At 40.1% G+C, this 14879-nt stretch overlaps 1 protein-coding gene across 2 annotated transcripts in view; it reads left to right on the forward strand.

Annotated features, from left to right (window-relative positions):
- The first annotated feature begins 8130 nt into the window (after window positions 1–8130).
- mpc2a (mitochondrial pyruvate carrier 2a) overlaps window positions 8131–14879 on the forward strand; it is a 76438-nt gene continuing 69689 nt past the window's right edge. Inside the window, exon 1 of one of the 2 annotated variants that reach the window (XM_060899463.1) lies at window positions 8131–8448. In XM_060899463.1, coding sequence (XP_060755446.1) covers window positions 8313–8448 — 136 coding nt within the window. In that variant the 5' untranslated portion in view covers window positions 8131–8312. The remainder of the gene's footprint in view (window positions 8449–14879) is intronic. The other variant, XM_060899462.1, reaches the window with a different exon arrangement.

The raw sequence follows: 14879 nt of genomic DNA on the forward strand, positions 1-14879 counted from the left end.
CATTCCATATATTCAGAGTTTCATTCCATATATTCAAAGTTTCATTCAATATATTCAAAGAGTATAATTTCCTGAACGGCATATATATATATATATATATATATATATATATATATATATATATATATATATATATATATATATATATATATATATATATATGCATGGTGTGTTTCAGCTAAACTAAAACTTTTTCAGTTGTTCTTTTTTGTCACTGAGTTTGTTATATGTCAGAAACTAATATAGATATTTAGGCACTGCCTAAAAGCTGAGCTCCTGATGAATGTATAAGCAAAATATTTGCAAGGGCACAAAATCAACTTCTCATCTCATCTCCCACTTTATCCTGTTCTACAGGGTCGCGGGCAAGCTGGAGCCTGTCTCAGCTGACTACGGGCGAAAGGCAGGGTACACCCTGGACAAGTCGCCAGGTCATCACAGGGCTGACACATAGACAACCATTCACACTCACGGTCAATTTAGAGTCACCAGTTAACCTAACCTGCATGTCTTTGGGGGAAACCAGAGCACCCGGAGGAAACCCATGCAAACATGGGGAGAACATGCAAACTCCGCACAGAAAGGCCCTCGCTGGCCACGGGGCTCGAACCCGGACCTTCTTGCTGTGAGGCGACAGCGCTAACCACTACACCACCGTGCCGCCACAAAATCAACTTGTATAGAATAATAATATTATAGCATATGAACCATCAAATTGTGTAGTGTTGTGTATTTTGCATCAATAAATTGCTGCGTTGTCTTGTGACAGTGATACCAATAATGAAATACACATCACAGTTATGAATACATATTTATTCCTTTCTTTCACACCACATACCATGCATCAGAAACAACACTATGACATTTATTATGGTGTGACTCTGCTGGGTGCCTGGTGGACAGCAGTACTTTACATTATTATTATATAGTTACGATCGAATATTAAACTTGATATGTCAAATAGTTGTCTGGTTACATTGGTCACGTCCACTTGTGTTGGTGTGCACAACACCATTAGGACTAATTACCATGCACCTGTTCCTGATTAGAGCATAATCACAGCGCATAAATATAAGGACTTTCAGTAACATACAGATTTTGTGAAGTATACGCTCTGCGTCTGACCTTACCAAGCCTTGTATTTTGCATTGCTTTTCTGGTTTTGACCCTGTCTGTGTTTTTGAGTGTTGTATTGGATCTGTCTGAGTGTGCTTTCAATAAAACTCTTCCTGCACTTACATCTGTCTAGTGTCCTAACATGACAGAAACTGTCAATTGTCCAACAAGCTAGTGGACTAATACAATGGTTTTAACTTGTTTTATATGAAACTGTCATGAATATTTTCCATAAAATGTGTGAGTAAATAATCCCACTTTATTTTTTAAAAAGCAAATTAAAAATAACGTCTGGATAAAACCTATCTATCTTAAATAAAGATACAAATTTCATTGTCCACTGGTTCAGCATTTATGAAATATGTTGCCATGCACTTAGGATCTGGTTCCCTGTGGTGGTACATGTACAGTACGTATGGTCAAGCCATCAAAAATCAGTTTGATGCATTTTCTTAAGTATGGGGCTCTGCTCCACTCTGCTATAAAGGACTGGGCAAAGGATAGGAGCAAAGTTATAAGCTTGTATTAGTGGTATTTGTGCGCTTCATGCGCCATCTACAGGTGGGATATCACAACTGCAGGACCTTTTCATTTCTCGTAATGACGTAATAGTTTTCTTGCAATAACGTTGTGCTTTTCTCGCAATAACGTGATTTTTAATGCAGTTAAGTGATATTTTTCTGGTTCTAACAAGATACTGATGGGGATTTATTTTTTTCAGTGTTTCAGAGGCTACAATATACCTGTCACCCTATCACCTGCTTTGGGACTGTAGCTATGAAAGTCCCTTAGCTACTACAGCATCCATCAGGTCTTTCAATTACATGAAACCTGCTACGGATAACGTCGTAGACACCCGAATTAAAAAGGTGTCCAAATTAAGGTGAAGCGCCCAAAATATGCTACCAAAAGTAAAAAAAAAAAAAAAAAAACGAAATGTTGATTAAATAAACTTGGCTGCATAAAACCCAATATTTTGACTTTCTTCTTTAAAAACAGCGAAATTAACAATAATTAGCATGTATTTCTCGTAATTGATGCGAAGTCCACCATTCCCATGTTGTTCCAGGTTCGTCGAACTAGCCGTAAGCCTTGTGTGGAGCACGAATTCTTCATCAATGGCGATCGGCACGCCATGATTTCGTGGAGGAGCAAGACTTGCATACCAATGACCAGAACACGATTTTCACATTCGGTAAATCAGGTAAAAGACTAAATAAAAGAGAGCTATTCAGGACACAACTGTGTGTATTTAAGATACAGCTTGCATCTTAAATACACACAGTTGTGTAAGTGTGGGTGGAATCAGTGACTTGGAGCTTGGTCCTCTTTTTGATGACACAGTGTCTTAGACACTGGCCTTTGATTTAAACAAAAATCTTTTACCTGACTACATACTGTGAATTGCACTGCCAATTCTTGTGACATGACTGAAAAACCTTTAGTGTCACAGGTCTGCTACAGGTTTGTCTCTTTGATGGCAACAGTGCATAACTTGCTTTTTCATTCACAGGCTCCTTTCCTCCAGGCTCCCCTCAGGCCCCAACACATCTTTTAAATACTAACTACAACCCTGATTCCAAAAAAGTTGGGACAAAGTACAAATTGTAAATAAAAACGGAATGCAATGATGTGGAAGTTTCAAAATTCCATATTTTATTCAGAATAGAACATAGATGATATATCAAATGTTTAAACTGAGAAAATGTATCATTTAAAGAGAAAAATTAGGTGATTTTAAATTTCATGACAACACCACATCTCAAAAAAAGTTGGGACAAGGCCATGTTTACCACTGTGAGACATCCCCTCTTCTCTTTACAACAGTCTATAAATGTCGGGGGACTGAGGAGACAAGTTGCTCAAGTTTAGGGATAGGAATGTTAACTCATTCTTGTCTAATGTAGGATTCTAGTTGCTCAACTGTCTTAGGTCTTTTTTGTCGTATCTTCCATTTTATGATGCGCCAAATGTTTTCTGTGGGTGAAAGATCTGGACTGCAGGCTGGCCAGTTCAGTACCCGGACCCTTCTTCTACGCAGCCATGATGCTGTAATTGATGCAGTATGTGGTTGGGCATTGTCATGTTGGAAAATGCAAGGTCTTCCCTGAAAGAGACGTCGTCTGGATGGGAGCATATGTTGCTCTAGAACCTGGATATACCTTTCAGCATTGATGGTGTCTTTCCAGATGTGTAAGCTGCCCATGCCACACGCACTAATGCAACCCCATACCATCAGAGATGCAGGCTTCTGAACTGAGCGCTGATAACAACTTGGATCGTCCTTCTCCTCTTTAGTCCGAATGGCACGGCGTCCCTGATTTCCATAAAGAACTTCAAATTTTGATTCGTCTGACCACAGAACAGTTTTCCACTTTGCCACAGTCCATTTTAAATGAGCCTTGGCCCAGAGAAGATGTCTGCGCTTCTGGATCATGTTTAGATACGGCTTCTTCTTTGAACTACAGAGTTTTAGCTGGCAACGGCGGATGGCACAATGAATTGTGTTCACAGATAATGTTCTCTGGAAATATTCCTGAGCCCATTTTGTGATTTCCAATACAGAAGCATGCCTGTATGTGATGCAGTGCCATCTAAGGGCCCGAAGATCACGGGCACCCAGTATGGTTTTCTGGCCTTGACCCTTACGCACAGAAATTCTTCCAGGTTCTCTGAATCTTTTGATGATATTATGCACTGTAGATGATGATGATATGTTCAAACTCTTTGCAATTTTACACTGTCAAACTCCTTTCTGATATTGCTCCACTATTTGTCGGCGCAGAATTAGGGGGATTGGTGATCCTCTTCCCATCTTTACTTCTGAAAGCCGCTGCCACGCCAAGATGCTCTTTTTATACCCAGTCATGTTAATGACCTATTGCCAATTGACCTAATGAGTTGCAATTTGGTCCTCCAGCTGTTCCTTTTTTGTACCTTTAACTTTTCCAGCCTCTTATTGCCCCTGTCCCAACTTTTTTGAGATGTGTTGCTGTCATGAAATTTCAAATGAGCCAATATTTGGCATGAAATTTCAAAATGTCTCACTTTCGACATTTAATATGTTGTCTATGTTCTATTGTGAATACAATATCAGTTTTTGAGATTTGTAAATTATTGCATTCCGTTTTTATTTACAATTTGTATTTTGTCCCAACTTTTTTGGAATCGGGGTTGTAACTGGATTCTAATTATTTTTGTCATGTACATGTACATCAAGAGGGATTAATGCTGTAGACATTTTGCAATAAAGGTAAAAATAACATTCATAGATTTCTTTATTTATTCATAACTTTGTAGCTAAAAAAGGTAGCACATCAGAGGGACAGCACATGTGGAGAGCTTGGGAATTAAGCTAAGAGAGATGAGACTGAGATGGTATGGGCACATCCTGAGAAGAGATGCAGAGCATGTTGGAAGGAGAATGTTGAGGATGGAGCTGCCAGGCACACGAAAACGAGGAAGGCCAAAGAGGAGATACATGGATGTGGTGAGAGAGGACATGAAAGTGGCAGGTGTGGTAGAGAAGGATGCGGAAGACAGGGAGCAATGGAGATGAAAGATCCACTGTGGCGACCCCTAATCGGGAGCAGTCAAAAGAAGAAGAAGAACTTTGTAGCTAAAAAAGCAGCAGCAGGTTTAAAGGAACAGTCCACCGTACTTCCATAATGAAATATGCTCTTATCTGAATTGAGACGAGCTGCTCCGTACCTCTCCGAGCTTTGCGCAACCTCCCAGTCAGTCAGACGCGCTGTCACTCCTGTTAGCAATGTAGCTAGGCTCAGTATGGCCAACGGTATTTTTTTGGGGCTGTAGTTAGATGCGACCAAACTCTTCCGCGTTTTTCCTGTTTACATAGGTTTATATGACCAGTGATATGAAACAAGTTCAGTTACACAAATTGAAACGTAGCGATTTTCTATGCTATGGAAAGTCCGCACTATAATGACAGGCGTACTAACACCTTCTGCGCGCTTCGGCAGTGCATTGATACGGAGCTCAGATATCAATGCGCTGCCGAAGCGCGCAGAAGGTGTTAGTATGCCTGTCATTATAGTGCGGACTTTCCATAGCATAGAAAATCGCTACGTTTCAATTTGTGTAACTCAACTTGTTTCATGTCACTGGTCATATAAGCCTATGTAAACAGGAAAAATGCGGAAGAGTTTGGTCGCATCTAACTACAGCCCCAAAAAATACCATTGGCCATACTGAGCCTAGCTACATTGCTAACAGGAGTGACAGTGCGTCTGACTGCGTCTGACTGACTGGGAGGTCGCGCAAAGTTCGGACAGGTACGGAGCAGCTCGTCTCAATTCAGATAAGAGCATATTTCATTATGGAAGTACGGTGGACTGTTCCTTTAAACACACAGTACTGGGAAAACAGCACTTTGCGCATGCAGAAAAGCCCAAATTACCCTGTATCATGACGGAAAAAAAAAACAAATTCAGAAATACAGAAATATAATTGGGCAGCACGGTGGTGTAGTGGTTAGCACGGTCACCTCACAGCAAGAAGGTTCTGGGTTTGAACCCAGCGGCCGGCAAGGGCCTTTCTGTGTGGCGTTTGTATGTTCTCCCTGTGTCTGTGTGGGTTTCCTCCGGGTGCTCCGTTTTCCCCCACAGTCCAAAGACATGCGGTTAGATTAATATGGGATGGCCTTGGGCTGAGGTGCCCTTGAGCGAGGCACCTAACTCCCAACTGCTCCCTGGGTGCTGTTAGCATGGCTGCCCACTGCTCTGGGTGTGTGTGTGTGTGCTCATTGTGCATGTGTGTGCTCACTGCTTCAGATGGGTTACATGCAGAGAGGAAATTTCTTTCTTTTCTTTTACATGGTGTAGCCCAAATTATGTAATTGAAAGGCCTGTCCATCCATCCATTATCTGTCACCGCTTATCCTGTACAGGGATCCTATCCCAGCTGACTATAGGCGAGAACACCCTGGACAAGTCGCCAGGTCATCACAGGGCTATAGCATCCATCCATCCAACCAACCAACCAACCATTATCTGTAGTGTTTAGGGGAGAGCGGGGTAAGATGAGCCAGAGGGTAAGATGAGCCACCCCCTGTTTCTAAGAAACAGTAAACAAACGTGACCATGTGACCACATTCAAAGGGGGGCGGGACCATTTACTTACACTTGTGGAGAGGAGCACCACATGTCAAACTAGGTGAGGGAGATATTTATAAAAATGTGTTTTTGTGCTTTCTAAGTCAATTCCATGTTTGTCCACAGTGAAGATAATTTAGAGAAGACAAAAGTAGAATAATATTTAGACACATTAGGGTTAAGTTAGTGGCTTTCTAAGCTATGATATGAATGCTAATAAAAATAATTTTGATTAGCCTAATCCCCTTTATTAGCATTTTTCTACAAAATGGTGGCCACGGGGTAAGACGAGCCATTAGATGTGGGGCAAGTTGAGCCACTGGCTCAACTTACCCCATTGGTGGCTGAGCTTACCCAATATGGATGACACTTAAGTTTTCACATTTACTGGTCATATATGACTATATGACAACAACATATATATATATATATATATATATATATATATATATATATATATATATATATATATATATATGACATCAGATGAGGAAGACCAGTTGTTAGATGTGGGGGATTATGTTGTGGCAAAATTCACGGGGAAGAAGAAAGTGCATTTCTTCATTGGCCAGATAATCAAATTGGATGTCTTCGAAATAGAGGCAAGATTTGTCAAAAGAAGCCGGTCATGCCATGGCTCTGCAAGAAAGCTGACCTTTGTCTTCAAAGAGAAAGATAAGGCTGTCCTGTCAAGACAGGATATTGTGAAAAAATTGCCCCACCCCTTTACTGTTGGGGGGACAGCACGGAGGGAGAGGCAAATGGTGTTCCCTTGCAATTTGAATGCTTGGAACATTGAATAATGATGAAATGATTGATGGAATGACTGCTGCATGTTTTAGCAATGTTTTAACCTACTGAAAGAAATAAGATTTTTTGGCACTGTTCTACTGTTTTAGTAATTTCTATAATATAGTATATCTCTCATTCCCTCTCTAACCATCCCTCTTTCTATCTATCTATGCATATCTCTCTCTCTATCCATCTATCTATCCCTCCCTATCCCATCTCGTTCTATCACCTCTCTCTTCATCTCCCCTTCTCTATGCAACGGCCCTATCCCCCACTTGCTTGACTTGACTTGATTCACTGATTGCATTTCTAATAATAAAAGTTGTTTACTTTGTTAACCTAACATGTTTTGTGTTGGCTCAATTTACCCCACACAGTGGCTCATCTTACCCCGTGCATGGGGTAAGTTGAGCCACTTGACATTTTTTTTTCAAGAGGTAATATCACTCTAACCATAAGAGCTTATCAATTATTTTTTGCTCAGATAGTAACAGTACACTTTGAAATTTGGTATGGTGTGTAGACTGGAAGCAAAAATGGCTTTAACATGTAGTTATGATGAAAAATGTAAAAAGTGGCTCATCTTACCCCGCTCTCCCCTATCCGTCAAGGTCATGGGAGATGCAGGAGCTGACTTCAGCCGAGAGGCGGGGTTCACCCTGGGTAGGGCTAACACAGACATGAACAACCATTCACTAAAATAGTTTCATTATTTTTGAAGGTTGTATAGTATTGATTCCTTTCTGTGTGTTACATTAGAAAGGACTTCATGAAGGCAGCAGATAAAACTGACAGCTAACTGCTGGGTGTTGCTCGTGTCCTGAACAGCCTGGACGTGGTCAGTATGTCCGATTTTTTATTTTATTATTATTATTATTTTTTAAAGCTTGTAATGACATCATTTCTATTCTGTCAAATCGCTGTTTTTTTTTAATAGCTGGATAACGCAGGTCAGATTGTTATCGTATATACTACAGTTCACATTGTCGTTCCAATGGACTGTTTTTAGCGGAAGCTTTAACCGCAACAGTGTTGCTCTTCTTGCGTCTCGCGAAAGCGCAGATTAAAGCACATGGGGCGTGGCGCCTGAAAGCCGCTACAGTCTGAAAGACACACATGTAGCCAAGATTAAAACGTAGCAGTACGTTTATCAGCGTAGTGACATCAATGCGCTTTTCAGACGACGTTGTAATTGGTCGTATCGGAGGGTGGAGAGACAGTGAGCACATTTGACAGAACCTTCCGGGTGACTAAATACTTCTGTGGATTGCAGCGACAGCAAGAAACACTATGAATGGCGCTAGAGGTTTCCTCCGACTGCGACGTTATTACTCCAGTGGTCTAAGAGTCACATATCACAGGACACTGGACAAAATCGAGTTAATGCTTCCGCCCAAACTGAGACCTCTGTACAACCATCCAGCAGGTAATAACATATTATACAGCTTTGCAAGAAGAGTGGGACAGAGGAAGCCAAATCGTGACAAACTCTGAGAAGTGATAAGGAATACTGTAATTCTGTGTGCTATAGAAAATATCTGGTGAACCTTGATCAAACGGTGCTATAGAATATATTTGGTTGACCTTGCTAATGGTTATCAGTGTTCCATGTTACACATGCTGCAATCTGTTGGCACGAGCGAACATGGAAAAGCACATTTTCTTCTCTTTGATGGCAGGAGCTGAATCTGTCTACATCCTTTCAAATCACTGTTATTTGCATTAAATAGCAAGTCTTAACTAGAACTGTTAGTTTACTGTTGTTACCATCTGAGCTCATAAAGGCATTGTAACAACTTGACACTGAATTGAATTATTTTACAGTGGTGCTTGAAAGTTTGTGAACCCTTTAGAATTTTCTATATTTCTGCATAAATATGACCTAAAACATCATCAGATTTTCACACAAGTCCTAAAAGTAGATAAAGAGAACCCAGTTAAACAAATGAGACAAAAATATTATACTTGGTCATTTATTTATTCAGGAAAATGATCTAATATTATATATCTGTGAGTGGGAAAAGTATGTGAACCTTTGCTTTCAGTATCTGGTGTGACCTCCTTGTGCAGCAATAACTGCAACTAAACGTTTGCGGTAACTGTTGATCAGTCCTGCACATCGGCTTGGAGGAATTTTAGCCCATTCCTCCGTGCAGAACAGCTTCAACTCTGGGATGTTGGTGGTTTTCCTCACATGAACTGCTCGCTTCAGGTCTTCCACAACATTTCGATTGGATTAAGGTCAGGACTTTGACTTGGCCATTCCAAAACATTAACTTTATTCTTCTTTCAACATTCTTTGGTAGAACGACTTGTGTGCTTAGAGTCATTGTCTTGCTGCATGACCCATCTTCTCTTGAGATTCAGGCCCTGTCCACACGGCAACGGATTCAGGTGAATCCGATACAATTATTTATCGTTTCGGCCTGGCGTCCACACGGCACCGGTGTTTTGGGTGCCCCAAAACGCAATCTTTTGAGAATGGGTCCCAGAGTGGAAAGATCTGGCAACGTTGCCGTTGTGAAGTTGTCTGGATGAGTAGAACGGATTTGTTTATGATGATGTCACAACCACATGACTGTCAGTGCTTCACGCCGGGTAGAAGTGTAACGAACTCGATGCGAGTTGTCAACACATCCTATAACTTGGTTCATGAAACGCGCTTACAAAATATTTTCACTGTGAATATTTATTGTGTAATGGTGCAAAGTGAGAGAGAGAGAGAATAGCCCTTAGGGCAGAGTCAATCCCGCCAGCAAAAATAGGGCAAAAAAGGAGCGATCTCACCTCTTCAGATGTTGGTTTAAGTCCTACAATACATTCCTCAAAAAGGGCGTAGAAGAACAAATTAATCCATCAACGTGTAGCATTCAATTTATTCTGGACCATTAAAGACGCCGCCTTCCATGTAGAATCATACGTCATCCTCACCGCCATATTGGATGGGTCAAAGCGGAGAATAAAGATGCCTCATTCATGTGCTGTGTTTAACTGTACCAACAGGTTTACCGTCCAAACGAGATCACATGGGATTACCTTTCACAGGTGAGACTGGAAAAATACTTTTCATTGTATTTGGTCATTATAATGTAATTTTACGAACAGATTTTTCTGACTTTGTGGCTAATATGAAGTCTCGCGCATAATAGTTTATGTGCATGCGTCCTTACTTCTTCTATTGTTCTGGTGTCTCCGAAGGGACCATCTTACAGCGCCCCTAGAGGTGTGGCATGTGTATTGCATCGTTTTCAGCAAGCGTTGCGTTGACATATGGACCTGATATTTTACTGATCGTTGCCCATGTGGACACGATATTTTTTTAAATAACATCTTGTTGCCGTTGTCGTGTGGATGTAGCCTCAGTTCATGGACAGATGTCCTGACATTTTCCTTTAGAATTCACTGGTATAATTCAGAATTCATTGTTCCATCAGTGATGGCAAGCCGTCCTGGCCCAGATGCAGCAAAACAGGCCCAAACCATGATACTATCACCACCATGTTTCACAGATGGGATAAGGTTCTTATGCTGGAATGCAGTGTTTTCCTTTCTCCAAACATAATGCTTCTCTTTTAAACCAGAAACTTCTATTTTGGTCTCATCTGTCCACAAAACATTTTTACAATAGCCTTCTGGCTTGTCCACGTGATCTTTAGCAAACTGCAGATGAGCAGCAACGTTCTTTTTGGAGAGCAGTGGCTTTCTCCTTGCAACCCTGCCATGCACACCATTGTTGTTGTTCAGTTTTCTCCTGATGGTGGACTCATTAACATTAACATTATTCAATGTGAGAGAGGCCTTCAGTTGCTTAGACGTTACCCTGGGGTCCTTTGTGACCTCGCCGACTATTACACGCCTTGCTCTTGGAGTGATCTTTGTTGGTCGACCACTGCTGGGAAGGGTAACAATGGTCTTGAATTTCCTCCATTTGTACACAATCTGTCTGACTGTGGATTGATGGAGTCCAAAGTCTTTAGAGATGGTTTTGTAACCTTTTCCAGCCTGATGAGCATCACCAATGCTTTTTCTGAGGTCCTTAGAAATCTCCTTTCTTCGTGCCATGATACACTTCCACAAACGTGTTGTGAAGATCAGGCTTTGATAGATCCCTATTCTTTAAATAAAACAGGTTGCCCATTCACACCTGATTGTCATCCCATTTATTGAAAACACCTGACTCTAATTTCACCTTCAAAATCCTAGATGTTCACATACTTTTGCCACTCACAGATATATAATATTAGATTATTTTCCTCAATAAGTAAATTACCAAGTATAATATTTTTGTCTCATTTGTTTAACTGGGTTCTCTTTATCTACTTTTAGGACTTGTGTGAAAATCCGATGACGTTTTAGGTCATATTTATGCAGAAATATAGTAAATTCTAAAGGGTTCACAAACTTTCAAGCACCACTGTACCTTGCCTAGTTTTCTATTCCAAAAATGAATTTAACAATAGCAAATTGCTGCCCATCAACACCTGGAAACAACATTAAACAAATAAATCTGTTCATGCAATATTATCCAGTGTATCTGTCCGATAAAATAGTTTGTAAATATACATTTACTCACAATCATTTTTTTTTTAAACTTGGCTTGCCGCACACTCTTGCCAAAAGAGAAAATGTTATGTATAGACATCAAATCATTTATGCATGACCCATATCTTCTGCATAACATTGGGTTTCACTGATTTCTGTGTGCTTTCACATGGTTATAAATGTGTGCAGTACTCATTTTTGATTACATGCATAACTTCTACAATTTGCTCCTGTTTGGTTGTACTGTGCTTTGTACAATTGGGCATTTTTCTTTCCCTTTAGTGTTGTATTTTCTTGCTGTATTATAAATCAACTAATTAGGCATTTAATTTTTAAAAAAAATCTTTAACTGCAACCAGCTTTTTCTGTTGTTGAGGATAACTAGTACTTTGCGTGTAATTTTGAGAGGGTTAGCACCATTTGATTTACACAAAATGCCTATAACTTTAAAGGTGAAAATAGTTGTTTTATTGTGACACAAACAATAAGTAAGATGACAAAAAAAAAAAAAAGAAATCTGGAGTGTGCATAAGTATCCCCCCCCACACACAAGTCAATACTTTGTAGTGCCACCTTTTGCTGCAATTACAGCTGCAAGTCTCTTGGGGTATGTCTATATTAAATTAACACATCTTGCCAATGGGATTTTTGCCCATTCCTCAAGACAAAACTACTCCAACTCCTTCAAGTTAGATGGATTGTGTTGGTGTTCAGCAATCTTCAAGTTATGCCATAGATTCTCAATTGGATTGAGGTCTGGGCTTTGATTAGGCCAAGGGTTTTCAAAGTGTGGAAGAGTCAGCCCCCCCTCAGAGAGCAAATAAACAACAGCGCCCCCCCTTACAATTTTTGTTGTTGCTATACTTACCGTAAATGTTCCATTTGTATTTTAAAAAAAATGGTTGTTGTACACATTTTTATTTTTTTCTTTTACACATTTTAAACATATGAGCTTTTTTAAAACCTCTTTTTACACATTTTAAACATCTGTGCTTTTTTAAAACCTCTTTTTTTACGCATTTTAAACACCTGTGCTTTTTAAAACCTCTTTTGTACACATTTTAAACACCTGTGCTTTTTAAAACCTCTTTTTTTACACATTTTAAACATCTGTGCTTTTTAAAACCTCGTTTTTACACATTTTAAACGTCTGTGCTTTTTTTAAAACCTCGTTTTTTACACATTTTAAACATCTGTGCTATTTAAAACCTCTTTTTTACACACTTTAAACATCTGTGCTTTTTTAAACATCTTTTTTACACATTTTAAACATCTGTGCTTTTTTAAAACCTCTGTTTTACACATTTTAAACATCTGTGCTTTTTAAAACCTCTTTTTTTACACATTTTAAACATCTGTGCTTTTTAAAACCTTTTTTTACACATTTTAAACATCTGTGCTTTTTTAAAACATCTCATAGCATCGTTAGCTAGCACCTCTTGGCAGACAACACACTGTGGCAGTGGAGCATCTTCAGATCCAGTCCATGAAAATCCAAACTTTAAATAATCGTGGTCATACTTCCTTCTTTTTTTGCTTGGCCCAGACTCTGTCTCCTCACTCACTGTAGCTTTAGGTACTGAAAATCGATCCATTTTGTCTCTGGCAAAGGCTAGCTGAAGTTCACTAAATTTCCGCAATAGTAACTTATTCTCGTTTATTTTTCCTCATGTTGCGCGCCCCCCCTGAAGAACTCTGGCGCCCCCTAGGGGAGGCACACCCCACACTTTGAAAAGCCCTGGATTAGGCCATTCCAAGATGTTTAAATGTTTCCCTTGAAACCACTCCAGTGTAGCTTTAGCAGTGTCTTTAGGGTGATTGTTCTGCTGAAACATGAACCTTCTGTTAGGGCTGGTGGAGGTATGGTGAAGTTAGGATCCAAAAACAGAACACAGACAGTAATCCAATAAATAAGATGATTTAATACAGAGAAGAAAGGGTGTGGCAAAAGATAAACAAACAGGACGAAAAACAAATAGCAAAAAATAATCCGGGCAAAATGAGAACAAACAACTTGAAAAAAATATGAGACAGGCAAAGACAAAAATGCTAGCGCAAAAAAACATAAACAAGAAAAGACCCTTAGTGCAAAAAACCAAGAACCAGAAAAACGCTAGTGCAAAAACCATGGACAAGAGAAAATTGCTAGAGAGTAAAACCATGAAGAGCAAGAGAGGCATAGAAACGACTAGAGAAGCAAACGAGACGTTCCGGCAAAAACAGAGTCTGAGAATGGCCTTTAAATAAGCAGCAGTGAAAACCAGGAAGTGAGTTCAGGGGAGAAGGAATTCCTGTCCCGGATTCGGATCGGCGCTGGCATGAGAGATCCGTAATCTCTGGAGTGGATGTCCGGGACGGAGCATGACACCTTCATCCCAGTCTCAAACATCTGGCTGACTGAAACAGGTTTTCCTCCAGAATTGCCCTGTATTTAGTGCCATCCATCTTTCCTTCAGTCCTGACCAGCTTTCCTGTCCCTGCAGATGAAAAATATCCCCACAGTATGATGCTGCCACCACCATGCTTCACTGTAGGAATGGTGTTCTCAGGGTGTTGGGTTTGTGCCACACATGGCATTTCCCATGATGGCTAAAAAGATCAGTTTTAATCTCATTTGACCAGAGAATCTTCTTCCATATGTTTGGGGAGTCTACCACATGCTGTTGGGCAAACTCCAAATGTGTTTTCTTAAGCAATGGCTTTTTGCTGGCCACGCTTCCATAGAGCCCTGCTCTGTGGAGTGTACAGCGTAAAGTGTTCCTATGGACAGATACTCCCATCTCCTCTGTGGATCTTTGCAGCTCCTTCAGTGTTATCTTTGGTGTTTTTGTTGCATCTCTGATTAATGCCCTCCTTGCCTGGTCTGTGAGTTTTGGTGGGCGGCCTTCTCTTGTCAGGTTTGTAGTGGTGCCATATTCTTTCCATTTTGCTATAATGGATTTAATGGTGCTCTGTGAAATATTCAAATTTTGGAATATTTTTTATAGACCAACCCTGATCTATACAGTACTTCTTCATAACTTTGACATGTTTGGAGTGCTCCTTGGTTCCTAGGTGGATCATAATCAACTAATTATGTGACTTATGAAGTGAACTGTTTGGACTAGCTCTTATTTAGGGGTTCTCTACGAAAGGGGGTGAATACCTATGCACACTCCAGATTTCTGTTTTTTTTTTATCTTAATTGTTGTTTGTGTCACAATAAAACAACAGTTTGCACCTTTAAACTGATAGGCATGTTGTGTACGTAAATCAAATGGTGCTAGCCCTCCAAAAATCCATTTTAATTCCATCTTGTAATGCGGCAAAACACGA

The sequence above is a fragment of the Neoarius graeffei genome, chromosome 18, assembly GCF_027579695.1.
Source record: "Neoarius graeffei isolate fNeoGra1 chromosome 18, fNeoGra1.pri, whole genome shotgun sequence".
Classification (NCBI taxonomy): Eukaryota; Metazoa; Chordata; class Actinopteri; order Siluriformes; family Ariidae; genus Neoarius; species Neoarius graeffei.